Genomic DNA, 17,393 nt, shown 5'->3' with positions numbered 1-17,393 from the left:
AGGAAATTCTGTGCTCCAACAGCAGTGGCATCAAGGTAAACTACATTCCCTAACAGTTGTGGAGCCATACAGTTTTGAAGTTATAGTGAGTGGTACACTGCCATCAGTGTCTCCCTTTTTATTGTAGTCCACTTTTGCTTCTTGTTGTATATGTCCCAGGGCAAGGGCCATGCTTTTGCTGTGACAGGAATCGCTAATGACAAAGCAAAAACGTATAACTTGCTCCCAAGGTTTCTGTCCATTTCAGAGGTATTATTTGTCAGTATAACAAGAACAATAATAATAATTCTTAGCTCAAAGGGGTGCTGGTTCATGATTGGAGTTAACAAATGGAATGCCAGAGCAAAGAGCATATTTTGGAATAATTTTGGTTTATTTGAAAACAATCCAGTGTTTACATAATCAGTCTGGGAGTGCCAATAGCTAAACACAGCCTTTGTAAAAGTTAATTACTAACCTGATCTTGCATTGAGTTTTATTCTCTTCTCTACTCAAGTGGTATCATATTTTCTTAACGCTGCACCGCTGCAGAGACTGTAACTATTTCCAAACAGGCGTCTATCTTGCAGGCAAAAGCTCTCTGTCTGCTTTGGCTTCCAATAATTCTTTAAGCACAGTTTATCCAGATCATAGCATGTGGTAAGATATCTCTTAAGGCAGTTGTTGATAGTTAGGTTAAAATAAGCATCTGTTTATTATGATGCTTAATGAGAAAGCAGTCAACATGTTGCAATTTTACACTTGCTTACACATTTAAAAGCTTTATAAAAAGAATTACAGTAGTTAGCAAAAACGTAATGGCACAGTACTCATTGTGAATTTACTTTCAGTCATCTCCTCCACAAATCTTCAGCAGCATGGTCTCATAATCTCCAGAGGTATCAGACTGCATAGAGGAAAAATATGTGAGATTAGTGGAGATTGTTTTATTGTTTGTTATGCTGAAAGTGATTTATCCTAGTCTTTTGCTCCTTTTTGGGTCAACACAATAGTTTGTTAGATAGAAATAAAACACTTGCTCTTATTGACATCTGTAACTAAACCCTTATTTGCTTGTGCACAAGTTTCTATCCATTACTATTGCAAGAAAGCACTAAGTCCATGTGGATAAAAATAATGATTTAAAGAAATAAAACATACCAGACTTATTGCTAGTTTTACTGGAGGTGCACTGATATATTGGTGCCATATCAGATCATCAGCACTGATAAAAGGAAAATTAGCATTATTGTCCATCAGCTTTTTTTGGCCCATGTAGCCGACAACATCACCAATAAATAATATGCCTTCTGGGTGGAGCCCCCGGATGCCACGTGCATGTGCTCAGCCACACACGTGCACGTGGCCAAGAATGCAGCTGGGCAGCATGGACAGCAGTGCCCCGCAGGTAAGTCTGTGGAGGGGAAGGGCCATGTGGGAAGCGGGGGTCAGACCAAGGCCTCTACGGTGAGGGAGGGAGTGTGGCAGGGGCTGGGGACTCTGCTCAGCCAGGGCAGTGAATGGAACCTGGGGATGGGAGTAGGACAGAGCTGTGGATGGCTTGTCCAGGGAGTATGGGGGAGTGGGGGGGAGGGGGGGAGCAGCTCTCTACCGCTTGCATGCACCCCTTGGAGGAGGCATGGGGGGGCATGTGCCCCCTCCCCCCCTATTTGTGCACAGGGCAGATGCAAACTGCCCACTGTGAGCTCAGGGCTCTGCTCTGCTGCCTCTGCCCCAGGGGCTCCATGTCAGCTGCATGTCTTCTGCACACCTGGTAGCAGTGGGGACAGTGAGTTGTCCCTCTTGCTGCCGGGCGGGCAAGGAATGTGCAGCCGATACAGTGCTCCTGGGGCAAAGGCAGCATAGCAAAGAGTCCCAAGCCCACAGCGAACAGCCTGCATCCATCCTCACCCCTCCCAGCTCCACTCCAGTTAAAAGTGTCCCTGCTCTTAGAAATGGTGCCAGAAGTGCTTGAACTAAAGCTCATTTGCCACATTTTAGTTCAAGCGCCTCCGCTACCATTTTTAAGCACTGCAACGCTGATCCCCTGGACGAGCTGCCTGTGGCGCCATCCTTCTCCCTGCCACACTAAGAGAAGGGTAAGACTTTGTTAGGACACGTCAGTTAAGTCTGACCCAAAATCTACTATTTTTTCCTATTTCTTTTCCATTTTTGCCTTCCTCTAGCAGGGAGGCATGGTCCCCTTCTTTGGATTTCTTGAGTGTATTTAAATTACTTCCTGCCTTTGCAGTCACAAGGAACTGAAAGTGCCCTCATTCCCCCCACTACTTTACCCATGGCAAGTTAGGATGTCTTTGATGTTCTGGACATTCTGTCTAGTAGTTGTGCGAGATGGCTATTCATCCAGTTTTCAGGAATAGATTAGACCGGGGATGGGCAAAGTCTGGCCTGTGGGCTGGATCTGGCTGGCAATGGACTCCATTTCCCAGCAGCCCCTGCCTGCATGGCTGGGGCCAGGCTCCATGGAGACCCCAGCTGGGGCGGAGAAGGGGCAGGGTGGGGTTTGCCAGGGAGCCCAGCCCCAGTTGCACTGGCAGGGCATGTGACAGGGCAGGGCAGAGGGCTGCTCCAGAGCTGCTGGGATCTTGTGGCAGGGGCTACTTGATCAGGGCCAGGGCAGAGCTGCGATCTGTAGCCTGCACGCTCTGGGCAAGGATGTGCAGGCAGCAGATCACAGCTCTGCTCCAGCTCCTTGCAGTGGTGATAGCGCAGCTGCAAGCAGGATCAGAGCCGCAATTCGCTGCCTGTGAGCCCCTGCCTGGAGCATGCAGGCTGCAGATCGCAGCTGTGCCCTGGCCCTGACCAAGATGCCCCTACCGCAAGATCCTAGTGGCTCCAGAGCAGCCCCCTGCCCTGCCATGCACCTTGCCAATGTGGCTGGGGCTGGTCTCCACGGCAACCCCAACCTTGTGCTATCACAGGGCAGCTGTGGCTGGGCCATGTGGGCAGGGGCTGCTGGGAAATGGGAGTCCAGCTGCCAGTTGGATCGGCCATTTTGACCCACCCCTGAGTTAGACAAACACTTGTCTAGGATGGTTTAGATAAGGATGATCCTGCTTTGAGCAGGGAGCTGGACAAGATGATTTCTCAAATTTCCTCCAGCCCTACCTTTTCTCTGAGGTTTAACACCCATCGTTTTTAAATTAAGTGTTGGAAAAAGTTTTCTTCACAAAAACATCTATACAATCCTACCTAGATTACAACTAACTGAACTAAAATCATGTGGATAATAAGTCTAACTGCAACTCATATCTGCATAATGGAGCTGGCCTCATCACATTTCTATCATTCCACCTCTGTAGTAATGGGTATTGTGCTATACACTTATAAAAGAAACTGATAGAAAAATGATTACTCAAAAGAATGTTTTCATGCCATTTAAAAGTTCACGTTTGCTGAATATTCCCTAAATTTAGGCATTTTTGAACATTTTACTGAGTGCTGGCAGCTATTCTACTTAGAGTACTGAACCAATAAACACTCGGTAGGGCTACCCAGGTGATATTTCTGTGAGCTGAAGGAGAAACTCTTCAACTTCCATTAAGCTGGTACTGTCTCACCATAAACAGGAGAAAAAAAAACTTGATTTAGTAAATCATAGAAAAAAGAAAAGGAAGCTAATCAATACCACAGGACTAACAGAACTTCAGACTTTTCTTTTAATTAAATTATGGTGTTCACCATTGTTCAAAATAAAGTAATGATTTCTAAAAAAGACACTTAAAATATTTTTTATAACCTCTGATTTTCACAGCTTTTCTATCTCCTATAGCAGATAATGATTCCAAACCTTTGTCTGGGCTTAACAATTTTAAAGCAATTAACATAGTAGCAAACTAGAGCATAATTCTTCCCTGGGATGTGTCAGTTCTGGGAAGAGAACTGTTAGAGACGGTATGAGTTCAGGAAACAGTTCCCTAACCTCCCTTTTGGCAATTTCAAATTTAGCTTTAAAACAATTTTATATTATTACTAAAGCTCTAAGTATAAGATAACTTGACAGAAGAGCAAGGCACATCCTTTGTTACAGGTATCCTCCAAGCAGAGGGTGAGCCAGGAGCCCCCTAGGCCACATGGATGCTCCCCCATTGCACCACGCTGGCACACCTCTGAATACTACACCATGTCTATTTTCCCACAGAGCTATCATTAGTTACTTCATCTTCTCATCAATACAAAACTTCTGCATGACCTCATGCAGTCATAAAGAATCGGTGAACTAAACTAGTGGTTCGCAACTCTGCAAATACGTGTTGCTCATTGTCTGACCCTTCCTAGAGAGTCCTGAAATTGTTCATTTTTCCTCCTGAGATCAATCACTTCCTTTCTGTCCTCTTTGCACCCCGAACAGAATGTCACCAAAATGATCACTCTGAGTCCTTTAGAGATCATTTTGGACTCTACCTCCTCATATAGCTGGATCACCATCATCATGCCTTGGCTTGTCTTCATACACAATGCACCAAATATCTGATCTGACAGCCAACATCCTTGTTTATTTCCAGTTCAATGCTAAGCTATTATTATAAATATTCTCCAAATTCTCTAGGCACTATTTTACTCTCTTCTTTTTGCTCCAAAGCAAAGGTGCTAAAGCTATACTGCTCTTCCCAGACACCTCTGGCTTATTCTCATTTAATATCATACTCTCAATGTCCAAACAAAATTATCTGTGCATGTCTTAAACATAAGATAAAACACTGAAAGATAATTGCCTGAGCTGGCATACATGACATGATTCATTTACAATATACAAGAATATTTCATTAAAATAATCCTCACTTTAATAGCAGAGTACAAGGAACATCCATAGTGCTTCTTGTATTCAGCCCGAATATCCAGAAGATCAATTTCTGATCTGGAAACCATGATTCTGTTCAGAGTGAACTCATCAGTTCCAGCACCCTGTTAAAACAGAGAAGATCTAAATAGTATAATATAACGAACAGCATGAAGATTAGGTCAATGTCAGTGTCTTGTTTAGAAATAGTCACCAGTTAACTTGACTCTAAGGGCACGTCCACACGAGTGTGGACGTTTGGTTCCCAAGGGATAAGTAACGGTGATGCACCTTGCACCACTGCTACTTGTCTCTGGGGAACACCCGTGTCACATGTGCTTTAGCACGTGGCAAGTTACCTTGGGTGGGGGAGGGGAGGCCCTTGCAGTGTGGAAAACATCTAAATGTGTGGTATGTGGTGCCACAGACACGCTTGCACTGCTACATACCGCACAGCCGCGCTCATCTGGACGTGGCCTAAGAGATTTGAGGTTAGAGACCATTCCCCAATTTAGCTTACTATTTACAAACATCAGTATTAGTCACTTGCCACCCTCTTACGGGCATGCTATAACCCAAGGATTTGTATGGAAGCTGAGAACCTACCTTCAAAGATCGGTGCAGTCTTTCAGCAAGGAACGCAGGAGTGCTATTCACACATTTAACTATTAACAGGAAAGTGAAGAGTTAATTTAATTTGCCTGCTCAACCACAGTTTCACCACACTGCTTTCTTTGCTGGCAAAGCTTCATGCCCCTCTTCCACTTAGTAAGAAAATACAGATAAATTTACAAAGTTAGGCAAACACACTTGTATATGAGGGCCTGCCTGCAAGTGCCTAGTGTGCACACACAGGTCAGGTATATACATGCACTTGGTTACTGAAGTAGTTACTTCATAACACTCATTCTGCCATTGCCCAAGGTTTCATGTTACAAGTTCACTTTGACACTTCCACCATGTGTTAAGGTTTGCTTATGACTTTCACTTACAGTATTTCGACTGTTTAATAGTAGAGCACTGAACAACTACAAAACACCATTTGACCTCCCAGTGGACAGAACCACACATTGGACTATTACACTCAGCATATCTGGAAGAAAGCTAACAGTGAAATTTTCAACAAAAAAGCCAGGACCACAGTCATACAGTCCTTAAAGTACAACAACAAAATAGTAATCAGTAATCAAACCAGTGGCCAAAGGTGGAGCTATTGTCATCCTCAACCATAAAGACTACATCAATGAGACTAAAAGAAAGCTCTCTGGTACCAACCACTATAAGGAACTTGGGGAGGACCCTACATCAGTATTTTACTTGTAAACTGAAAATATTATCATATCCTTTCCATACCAGCTTCAGGAAAAAAATTACTTCCACTAATCCCCATCTTTGCACCTGTGGATGATACCAGCTTGTACAGTAATATCCCACACAATGAAGGCACAGTTGCCTGCCTGAAATACCTATAGGAAAACGGACTACACTCAAATTTGCAACCACAGATGTTGCACAATCATCCACTTCATCCTCACCCACAACAATTTCAGTCTCAACTACCAGCACTTTCTCCAAACCATGAGCACAAAGATGACTTCAAAATATATTGATATGGAGATCCCAGGGGCTCGTGCCCCCAAGAGGAGTCTGGCACAGCCCAGCAGCCCTCCTAGAGGTGAAAGCCCCTGGATCTGTGCGCCAGTTGAGAGGAGGCTGCCTCTGCCACCTGGGACCAGTGGCAGCATCAATCTTCCCCGGGCACTGGACACAGGCTGTGCCCAGCACCAGTCCCAGGTGGCAGTCTCCTCTCATCCAGCGCCCAGATCTGGGGGCCTGCACTCCTGGGAGGAGTCTGGCACAGCCCCACAGCCCTCCTGGGGGTGTGGGCCCCCGGATCTGTGCACCGGATGAGAGGTTGCTGCTGCCGCAGCCACCTGGGATGGCACTGGCACTGAAGCCAAGTAAACCCAGCTTTGAAACTCAAAATGTTTAGAAACCTTTGAAACGTTTTGAGTGCCCTCATTTTGTTTGAAGCTGTTTCAAAGCCTCTTGTTTCATTTTGATTTAGCTGTTTCGAGCTCGAAATGCATCAAAACAGCTTCAAAATGAAACACCTGGTCAAATTTCACACAGCTCTAATATATAGATATATCTATAGATATAGAGATATATCTATAGAAACAGAGATATCTATAAATGTATATACAGACATACAGACATCTCTCTCTCTATATCTATAGATATATCTATGGATTCCTATATCTATATAGATATCTATCTATAGATATAGATAGATCCCAGAATGTGGTACACCTCATCCAGAGCACCTCATGGCAACTATATAGGTACAGCCAGACACAACCTACACACCAGAATGAATGATCACTGAAAAAAGATAAAGGACAGAGACACTAGAACACAGATGGAAGGACATTTTTCACAGAAAAAAAAAAATCACTCCCTTTCTGACCTCATAGTTCTCATGGTCAAGAGAAATATACAGAAAACCTTCACAAGATGAGTCTGGGAACAAATTTGTATTAGTCTGTTGGACACTAAGAACCAGGAACTTAACATAGCCAATAACTTTACAGTCTACTGTAATCTACCTGATACTTGCTAATCTCTATAATTCACGGTGATAACAACCCTCCTATATGATCCCGTTCTTCTATGGTCCGATTTTTACTGCATCTCTTTTGCCTGTTGGCTACCTGATAATGTCTCATATCCTTTTTTGTTTGCTTGTAGTTTTATACAAGCTTTTGTTCCATCTGTTACTGAGTTCTGCTGTCTGCTGCTTTCCCAGAGGCCTGAGGAAGGGTTTTGTGATGCATAAAAACTGTATGTATGTGTAAGTTTATCCCAATAGTGCAGTTGGTTTAATAAAAGGTATCACCCACAAGAATTCTTGCCCCTCTCATAAAATTAAAATTGCTTTTTAGAAACACTGGGCCTGGCATAAAGGAAAAGCACCTTAGTCCTATAGAAACACTGTTTCACAATTAGGGGGTCCTCTCAAGTTAACTGTTAGTGTCACAATTTTTACTTTAATTAAAAAAAAAATCTCCAAGGATATGTTTTCTGTCTTGCTAAATGTCAGGACCAAAGGTGGTAGGGCATACATGTGAGCCCCTCCTGCCCTCAGAATACTATTATAATACTGTTATACTGAGGGTGATATCATGAGACGGTGAATGACTTGCATAGCTAACATTAACATTTCACTATTTTAGCTAATTCTATTCCACTGGGGTGAGCAGCAGGAAGCCTAGAAGTTGAGAGTTCAAGGCTACCGCAGAAGCACTCACAGTGTAGCCATGTCAGATTCCAACGAATCTGCAAATTCTGCTAAATACCTTGGCACAAGGACACACGAAAGGAAAGGAAGCTAATATTGGGGAAGTAGATATGGCTTCTCATGCTCTAACACAAATTTCCTCTGTAACCTTCAGCAAAACCAACCAAACCATTATTTTCTAATTTGAGTGTCTAGTGTGAGATACTTATATCAGTAAGCTAATTTTTTTCCCAGTCAACAGCTGATGTGGGAATACAAATTAAAATGGTTTCAACACAGCACCCCCAAGACCCAGCTAGCCACCACAATCAGACAGGCCCCTGAATGTAATTTGACACATTTCCCTCAAAATGTTATGATTCCAAAGTGAGAAAAAGGTAATTTTTATTCAACAAATATGTTGCCAGCAACACTATGAACATTTAGTAGGAAGGGAACAAAAATGACATCAAAATGTCAAATAGTGCTTCCTTCTTAAGCTAAAGCGTAAAGATGACAACAGCAAAGTGCACATCTGCTTCAGAATTAAGAAGGGTTTTTTATTCATATTTGTGCTACAATACTTAGGACATTCAGTGACTCAAATATTTTGATTTATGACACTTTCCCTAGAAGACTTAATGCCCCCACCCCAAGACAGCTAGTTTCACACCCAGTTATCTTTCCTCAAATAACTTACCAATAGCTAGCAGTAAATCCTCAAAATGCCCTGACATTTCACTCAGTATGCTGTCCTCAATGCTCTTCTTGCTGATGTTTCTGTATTCATCAAATGCTGAAAGACAGAAATACCACTAGTAAATATATCAAACAAAAGGGAAAGTACTAGATTGTTTTATAAGTTAGGCATGAGAAGAGTGTCTTGTAGGCACTATGGGGGCACTATGAAAGCCTTTCCATTGACTAGTTTTTTTTGGATTAGGCCTTTGATGCGCAGATACAATGGAACAGCAACAGACTTAACCAGCATTCTAAGCCAGGCAAGAGATATATCTACATATGTACACAGACTCTTTGTTAGGAAGTAGGCATGGCATTCAAGTGCCATCTTTTTTAACTTGTATCGCCTTTTCTCCCAAGACTATTTGCCTCTGCTTATTACTGCAGCATGTTAACTCCAGATACAGTCTACTCACCTCCACATTTGCATTTCTTTAACAACCGGTACTATGGATGGCATTTAAACGCTATGCCAGATGGGGACAAGCAGGGGGTGAACTTTATCTAATTAAGGCTTTCACAGTCACAGGTTTTCTTATAGCAAATAGAATGTGTTCCATGCAGCACATGCCATCAACCATAAGGCAAGGAATTATTTACTATTTAATGACTCACAAAACATCAAACATAATTATTTCCTTGTTTGCTCAATGCCCAAGTCAACATAACCCCTTGCCAGTGTGTACAAATGTTATTACATTTAATGCATGCTATGCAATCCACAATGTTGGAGATGACAAGACAAATACAACCTGTTGCCTGAAGTCTAAGTGCAAACTTTCTATCTCTTCTAGCTCTACAAAAATAGCGAAGCTCCTTCTTAAAATTTATATACACACTCATTTTTAAATACAGCCATGCTTAACTGGGGCAATACACGTATTTTAGAGCTCTTGATTCAATATGCAAACTTACTAAGCCTCCTCTAGGTGAATAGTTTGATAGGACTCTGTCTTCGCAAGCTAAGTTCAGTAAAAGCTGATGGAACCACTGAGGAGGGGATGGGACAGTACAACTGTCAGTAACACCTTAAACCAAAATTTTACATGTATAAAAATTATGGATCACAGAAATAATCATAATTTACTAAGAGATAATATAATCCAAAAGTGATTTCATACTTAGTTTCAGTTGAGGTATGCTCCTAAAGCACAGAATATCAGTAAATTTATCTTCATCTGTACCCCACCTCTTCTCACCAGCATCATACAGAATCTGTAACATGGAAAGACTTATCAGTTTTACCACTAGACTCTACCTTCTCTACTCCCTTCACCATGTCAAACTATTCTGAATTACTTCAAACACTAGTATTTGCATTTTATATGCACTCTAAAGACAAGATGCTTTATTCTTGGTGAGACAATGGCTTTTAATGCAGTGTCTTAGGATTACTTTTGTGGCATCTTAATGATTCAAGCTCTGGAACCTAAGTATGTTTTTTTGTCTTGACAGTTATAAAAAGCAGAACTTGCCTGGATTTTGACCTACGCTGAATAATTACATTGTGGGAGTCAGGCATGGAGAGAGTCCTATCTTTCAGATTTAAGAGGAAGAAACTTTTCCATGGTTACAATATGTTGAAAGGATTTGCTTTACTGAAAATGCAATTTGCTTTGTAAAGTGAATGACAACATTAATTCCAAAGAACCAAATATAAATGAGAGTCTTATAATGTACATCAGAATATTTTATTGAGAGATGGGGAGCTCCTAAGACTTCCTTGCACCCTGTTTCCTGGAAAGGATGTTAGTAATGCCCACACAACTTCTTCAGACACAGGCTTCATAATAACGCTCCTATTGGTGAAGATGGAATAACTGCATGTGGAGTTTAGGGCTACTATCAGCACTACTTGTGTAGCAGCTCTGAGAGGAATCTGAACAATGCGCACGATGCACCAGCAATCTGTATTGGCCTATGAGCTTGAAAACCCAACTCTGCTTCTTACATAACAGTATCATGGAGTGGGGCAATCTGAAGTTTTAGACTTTGAATGGAAAACCTCAAAAAGCTGAAGCTTTTTTCCCCAGAGGTCACTTTAAAAACTAAATAAGAAATGTCAGCTCTTACCCAAGATAAAATGGTCATTCTTATATTCCTAGAGTAGAATAGCTACTGTTTCAGAACAGTGCCCTGTTGTAAGTCATGAAATGAGGTAGTATAGACTTGAATTATTCTTTTTTATTAGGCTGCTTACAGGTGGGGGCAGAGCAGTGCAGCAGGAGAGGGCTCCAGGGAGGTCAGGAGCTATGCAGGAGCCAGGGCCTGTGCTGCTGGTGGCACCCAGGTGGCCCACACAGGCAGGCAGCTTGTGCAACCTTCAGCCACTCAGAACTTGGACAGCCCTGCAGTAAATACTATTTAATATTCACATGGCAAGCTCAACTCTGTTCAGGCATTATTTTACTTTGCTGTACCTGTGCATCCTTCTTTGCAAGGTGCTCAACCACTTTGAGACTGTCATCTCTTCTGCCCTGCAATACGGAGCAGACAAATTTAAAGCAAATGACACACAACTCATAAAGGCACAAAGCTTTCATCAGGGTTTCAAATGCAGCCATATCCTCTTACAACACATCAATCAGTCATCCATCCCTTTGATTAAAAAAAAGACATTTTGGTTCATTAAAAAACAACCCTAATCATCTTTCTCCTATTTCTGAAACACAATGCTCCTTAACAGACCGGTGTGTGCAAAGTTGGATACTTGTTGGTGCATCCACACAATATTAGTGCAACACAAAAAACTCCAGTGCATTCATGCCAGAGTTTACACGTGTGCCCAGGGCCGCAGCACACTGAGCCGGGTCAGAGCAGCCCCAGCTGGTAGGGGGTTTGAGGGAAATCAGCCTGCAAGCCCAGGGCTCCTCCAACCCAGTTCAACATGTTGCAGACGGGCTGGCTGGAGTATGAGGGTGCTCTAGTGTAAGGCTAGCCGGCAGGCAGTCCCCACACCGAAGCATTCTTGTGCCCCAGCCAGCTGGCTCAGCATCTACATGTGCATTGCAGCACACTAAATAATGATCCCATAGGACACCACTTGTGTTTACAAGTACTGAACTATGGCAGCGTTTGTTACTTTTCTGAGGCTTAATAGGATCACACGTGGAGATGTTAAGACTTTACTGTGGAGCTAATTAGGCAGCTCCCCAGTAAATGCCTCGTGTAGATGTGCCCTGTATGTAGGATCTCCACATATGTAAGAAAAAAAAAGGCTAATATCACCAGACCTTGCTGCTCGTCTTCCCTAGGTCAGCCCCACTCCTAACGAGTCTGAAGCAAGCGACTCCCTTCATTATAAACAACAATTCTAGATTCTATTGTGGAATAGTGAATGAGAAAAATTGTGCCAATCACTACTCCTTATGTGAATGAGACAGAGAGCTGGATCTTTCATATTTTGCATTTAGTACTTAAGGAAAGGGAGAATCCAATAGCAAGCTCAACAGCAGACATAGTATGTATTGACATCAGCCCAGAATTCCTCAGTCTTGATTTGCAATATGTCAACCTCTAGTTGTTTAAGTAGGTAATGTCTGACAATGGTATGATGGTGGCATCTATATAAAGATAGAAATGAGTTTTGGTCTCTTCTTATCCTTATTTAAGTCCAGGTCTTGAGGTAGAAATATTAGTCCTCTAAGCTATTCTGCCATTGTTTTTTATCTTTAAGGCTTAAAATAATTAAAACTATGCATACCCTCAAAGTCTTCAGAGAAGTCATTTTGAATACAACTACTATTTAGTTGAGCTACCTTAAACAAGCTTTCTTAAATCAAGAGAAAATTTATTTTAAAAGATTGAAAAGAATTAAATTTTAAAGAATTAAAAACATCATTTTAAGGAATTAACTAATCAAATCTTTAAATCATTCAAAATACGTAAACCATCTCCTGTATCATGCTAAATGACCCATAAACACATAAGAAAGTACAATCAGAATATATGTGACCCATTTCCAAGTCAATTTGAAATTATTTTTGTGCAATCTTATGTTGACTGTCGGATGACCCCTTACATCTGCCAGAGTTAGCAGGGCTTTTCTGAAGTCACCAGACGTTTCAGAACTGATGTCATCACCAAGGCTCTTCTTATATACTGGTGGGAGGGGAAAAAAAATAAATCAAACATTCAGTGAAGTTCTCCAGTTATAAAAGAAAAAGGTACAGTTAGCAAAGACATCTGTGTTCATGGAAAATCTCTCTCTAGTAAACTGGTTTGCTGTAGTATGCAATTTATCCCACAGACCTGATGCATCAATGTTATGGTATCACAAGGCAAGATCTGTGATCCCATTGGTACACTTAATCCCTCTACTCTGACTATTAAAACAAGATGTACCAAATGTAAAGTCATACATGTAGGAACAAAGACTATAGGGCATACATATAGAATGGGGGGCCTTGAAAAGATTTAAGGGTCAGAGTGAGCCAGCAATTCAACATTAATTCATAATGGAACACAGGGTCAAAAAAAGGCGTAGACTGGGGTATATAAAACAGAAGATTAGTGGTTTTCCTATATATACAGCACTGGTAAGAATGATACCACAAAAATGAATATGGCTCTGGGCTCCACATTTAAGAAGTTTGTTGGAAAACCTGGAGAAGGTATGAAGAGAGCCATAAATATAGTTCCTACGTGATCATCTACTCTGACCTACTTTCCAGGATTAAATCTTACTTGATTTATATCTTTTAGAAAAAACACTGTATCTTAATTTTAAAACAATCAGTGACAGACATTCAATTATGACCTTTGACAACTTTTCCAAAGGTTAATTTCCCTTACTATTAAAAATGTCCACTTTATTTCTTGTCTGAATGTTTCTGCTTTTAGCTACTAGATCTTGTTATATAGGCTAAAGAGCCATTCTCAAGTTTTTGTTCTCCAGATAGGTACTTACAGATTTATCAAGTCATTCCCTCGAGGACTGGAGATATAGCTTTTTAAGCCTCTTGCTGAAAGCATTATCTGTTTAGCTTATTAGCAGAAAAAGTGCTTTGGTTACAGTAGATCAGTATCTTCTCAAAGAGAAAATACTGGCTATGAAAAGGCTTTTTAACCCCGTGCACAAAGGCATAACAAGAAGTAATGGATGGAAGCTGAAGCCAGAGAAATTCAAATTAGAAATGAGTCGGTGATTAAAGTTTGGAACAAATTATCAAGTGAGGTGGTGGCAGCTTCTTTTTGTCTTTAAATCAAGAGAGGATAGTTTTCAGCAAGCCATGCTGTAGTCAAACCCAAGTAATTGGGCTCTATGCACAGAAATTTGGTAAAATCCTATGGCTAGTGTTATTCTGGAGGCAATCGGATTAAATGATCTAATGATTCCTTAAAATCTGTCAACCTATATATCCTGGAGCACAGATTGTCCCTCTTATTAATCAGCTGGAGATGTCAGGTCAAACTACTCAGTGTGAATGAAGTTGTAAGGTGAGGACTAGCAGTTCCTCTGTGAGGGAACCACTTATTCTCCAGCTCACAAGGGTATCATTGCTGCAGCATGTGATTTGAAATGTCAAACACAGCCTGGGTGGATGCAACCTTTTACTCAGGGAGCACGTCTACACAAGATGTTTACTTCACAGTAGACTAAGTAGCTGCACAGTAAATGTCTCAGCATCAACAAGTGCACCCCTACTAGACTGGGGTAAACTAATTCACACTGCAGTAGGATAGTACTTGTAAATACTTGTACTTATAAGTACTACCCTGCTGTGGAGTAAAAAGCTCTGCAGCAGTGCACGTATAGATGCTGCTCTAGCTGGCTGACAGATGCTGCCTGCTGGCTAGCCCCACAGTGAAGCACCCTTTTGTCCCAGCCAGCCCCTCTGCAGCAGGTTGAGCCTGAGGCAGCAGGGCCGGGGCTGGAAGATTGATCCCTGGTGCATGGCTCAATGTGCAGTGATCCCAGGTGCACATACAGACACATGCCCAGCAGCAATAAGCTCTAGAGTGATGAGCTCCGGAGCTTATTACAGCACAGTAATAGGCATGTGTAGACGTGCCCAGAGAAAAAATAAAGTTTTTGCAGGTGGTACTGTGCTTAGGATGCCTCTGTAAGTATAAAACTGACTAATGCATCATGCTTCAGCTTTAAAAAGAAACCATGCCATTATTACACTATTACTAGCTTATCTGCAGGATGTTTCATACTTGATTCTTTCTTAAAAGATTTCAAAGCATTTCTCCAAGTCTGAATTTGATACAGCACAAAATATTTACCATTTCCTTCAAATTAAAGTGTCACAATGATTGCAATGACAGCTGTACTACACTGTGGGCACATCTACACGAGATGCTTTAATGTGCACTAATCTACTATGTAGTAAAGTATCATGATGTAACTGTGTGCAGCAGCTACTGCACAGTGAATTAGTCTACTGCAGTTAGCTAGTACCTGCAAATGCAGGTACTAAATTAACTGCACAGTAATTACTGTAGAGTAGCAGTTGTGTAGACAATGACTGGAAGCAAATTTGCTCCAGGTCAGCCACACCTCCAGAGGGCCCAGTCCTGGCACTGCTTAGCTCCCAGCTTCACCCAGGAACCAGGAGTTGATCAGCCCTGGAACAGGGTTGCTCTCTGCTTCTCTACTCAGCCGTGGGCTTGCTAGCAGCTGTCTTGCTTGCGGGGCTGCTGCCAGTGAGCTCCTGGGTGGCCAAAGAATCCCTGCCCAGCCAGGGGCTGGCCAGTTGGTAGGGCAGCTGCCAGGAAGTCCCTGGCTGGGCAAGGAATCCCCCCCTAGCGGGGACTTGTTGACAGCTGTCCCACCAGTGGGACATCTCCTGGCCAGCTCCCTGCTGGTGGGGGAGGGGATTCCCTGCCCAGATTGGGGCTCAGACGCTTGCTGGGTGGGGAAGTCCTGTAAGGTACCAGGCTAGCTGGCAGTGGTATGTCTGCTGCAGGGGGGCAGAGCATGGCATGAGCAGCTCTGTACCAGGCTGTTCCTGTTGGGAGCATATTTTCTCCTAACAGGGTGCACATGTAGTTGTGCTCCTGGGAAGGCTTACTGTGCAGTATTTTACCGTGCAGTGACTATAGCGCATTAATAGAATTTGTAGATGCACCCTGTAGGTCCAATTTAAAGCAGCAGATTTGCCAAAATGGGACAACTGTTTGAGAAGAAAGGAAAGCTTTGACATTTTCACATGGCTAATAAACTTCATAACATCACATTATGTCGTTTAATTCCATTTTTGTTGAGGTAGTTCTATGTCCCTCGTCACTAAAGTATGTAACTCTTCCATTCATGGGTTTTATTCTCACAACATCCAAGCAAGGTGGGTAAAATATTATCTCCCTTTTATTTGCAGGCAACCAAGCACAAGCTAGAATAAATGAGTCTCAAGTTCATATAACAAGTCTGAGACGGAAACAGAATGCACATCTCCCCAGTGCCATTCCGGTACACTACATCATCCTTCCCACTCAGTATATAGACTTCTCCTGGGATAGAAGACAAACTCTACCACAGTAACTTTTTCATTAAAACAACTTTTTTTGCTTTTGATTTATTTTACCGCCTTTCAGTTTGTAATGCTTCCTGTATAAAAATGCATTAGCTTGGGCAGCTAAAACTGCTCCCAATATAGCACTTTATTCCACTAAGCAAGCAACCATAAATCTTACAAACACAGGGCTATATTACCTATAAGCTATATCTGTTCCAGGTATGCACGTACACAAGGTTGCTCTGTTAATGTTAAAAAACAATCTCATCACCTGATTTACTCCTAAACAATTAATCTCCTTGGAAAGGAGCAGAGTTGTTTCCAGGTACCATATGAGAAACAAATCAATTTAAATAAAATGTTTTTTCTGCAATTATGCGCACACAGCCTACAATGAAAATTACACTTTCATATTCTTATCTCTGAATATCTGAAGTGAGAGTTGCCAGTAACTCATCACAGTGTGGTACCTTGAGAAAGATTCACCTTCATTTCTTGAAAATCAACAGTAGTTTTTTTTAATAGCATAGCAATAAATTGATTGAATACTTAGCATTGCATAGGTTTTGGCAGACTATTTACTTAAAAATGTCAATTCTAGGGTATGTTTTGATAGATTAATTCCTAAGAGACCATCAGGTTATTGAATACCAGGTGTACTGAATTGGTAAATAAGCAGTCTGTCTTAAATGAAATCACCATGTATTGTGCAAGTGCTTTGTAATCTATACTTAAACAAAATTTTCCCTGCACAAAGGCAATTGATCAGATCGAGAGAGGAAATTGGCGAGAGGGGCAATTGGCGAGAGAGGCAGTGAGCTGCTGGGAAGAGATGGCCTCCACCTCTCTCCCCTAGGGAGGAGGCTCTTCTCAACCAGACTGGCTGACCTACTCCACCGGGATTTAAACTAAGCCCGCTGGGGGACGGGGGAACTACCGCCACTGCTGGCCCGCTGAGCAATCCTTGCAAAGCCAGCGGGTCAAGGCACTTAAGGGAGCCCACCCCTGCCCCAGCCCTGGTAAAATCTGTGTGCAAGGAAGGAGCCCCCCAGGGGACACTTGCCTGCCTGTACACAAATGCCAGGAGCTTGGGGAATAAGCAGGAGGAGCTCATCCTCCTGCTCAATGCAAA

The 17,393-nt window shown here is 42.2% G+C and overlaps 1 protein-coding gene across 3 annotated transcripts in view; it reads right to left on the bottom strand.

The window, feature by feature from the left end:
- Positions 1-354: 354 nt before the first annotated feature.
- The window catches only part of ANXA3 (annexin A3), a 47,587-nt gene continuing 30,548 nt past the window's right edge, over positions 355-17,393 (bottom strand). For all 3 annotated transcript variants that reach the window (XM_006025723.3, XM_025206552.1, XM_025206551.1), the window contains exons 7-13: positions 12,823-12,902; positions 11,222-11,278; positions 9,923-10,016; positions 8,761-8,856; positions 5,387-5,445; positions 4,783-4,905; positions 355-886 (exon numbers count right to left, since the gene is read on the bottom strand). In XM_006025723.3, coding sequence (XP_006025785.1) covers positions 827-886; positions 4,783-4,905; positions 5,387-5,445; positions 8,761-8,856; positions 9,923-10,016; positions 11,222-11,278; positions 12,823-12,902 — 569 coding nt within the window. In that variant the 3' untranslated portion in view covers positions 355-826. The remainder of the gene's footprint in view (positions 887-4,782; positions 4,906-5,386; positions 5,446-8,760; positions 8,857-9,922; positions 10,017-11,221; positions 11,279-12,822; positions 12,903-17,393) is intronic.

The sequence above is a fragment of the Alligator sinensis genome, unplaced genomic scaffold (genome assembly GCF_000455745.1).
Source record: "Alligator sinensis unplaced genomic scaffold, ASM45574v1 scaffold989_2, whole genome shotgun sequence".
Lineage (NCBI taxonomy): Eukaryota > Metazoa > Chordata > Crocodylia > Alligatoridae > Alligator > Alligator sinensis.
Note: the sequence above shows the minus strand (reverse complement) of the source record. Positions and strands in the feature narration are given on the sequence as shown.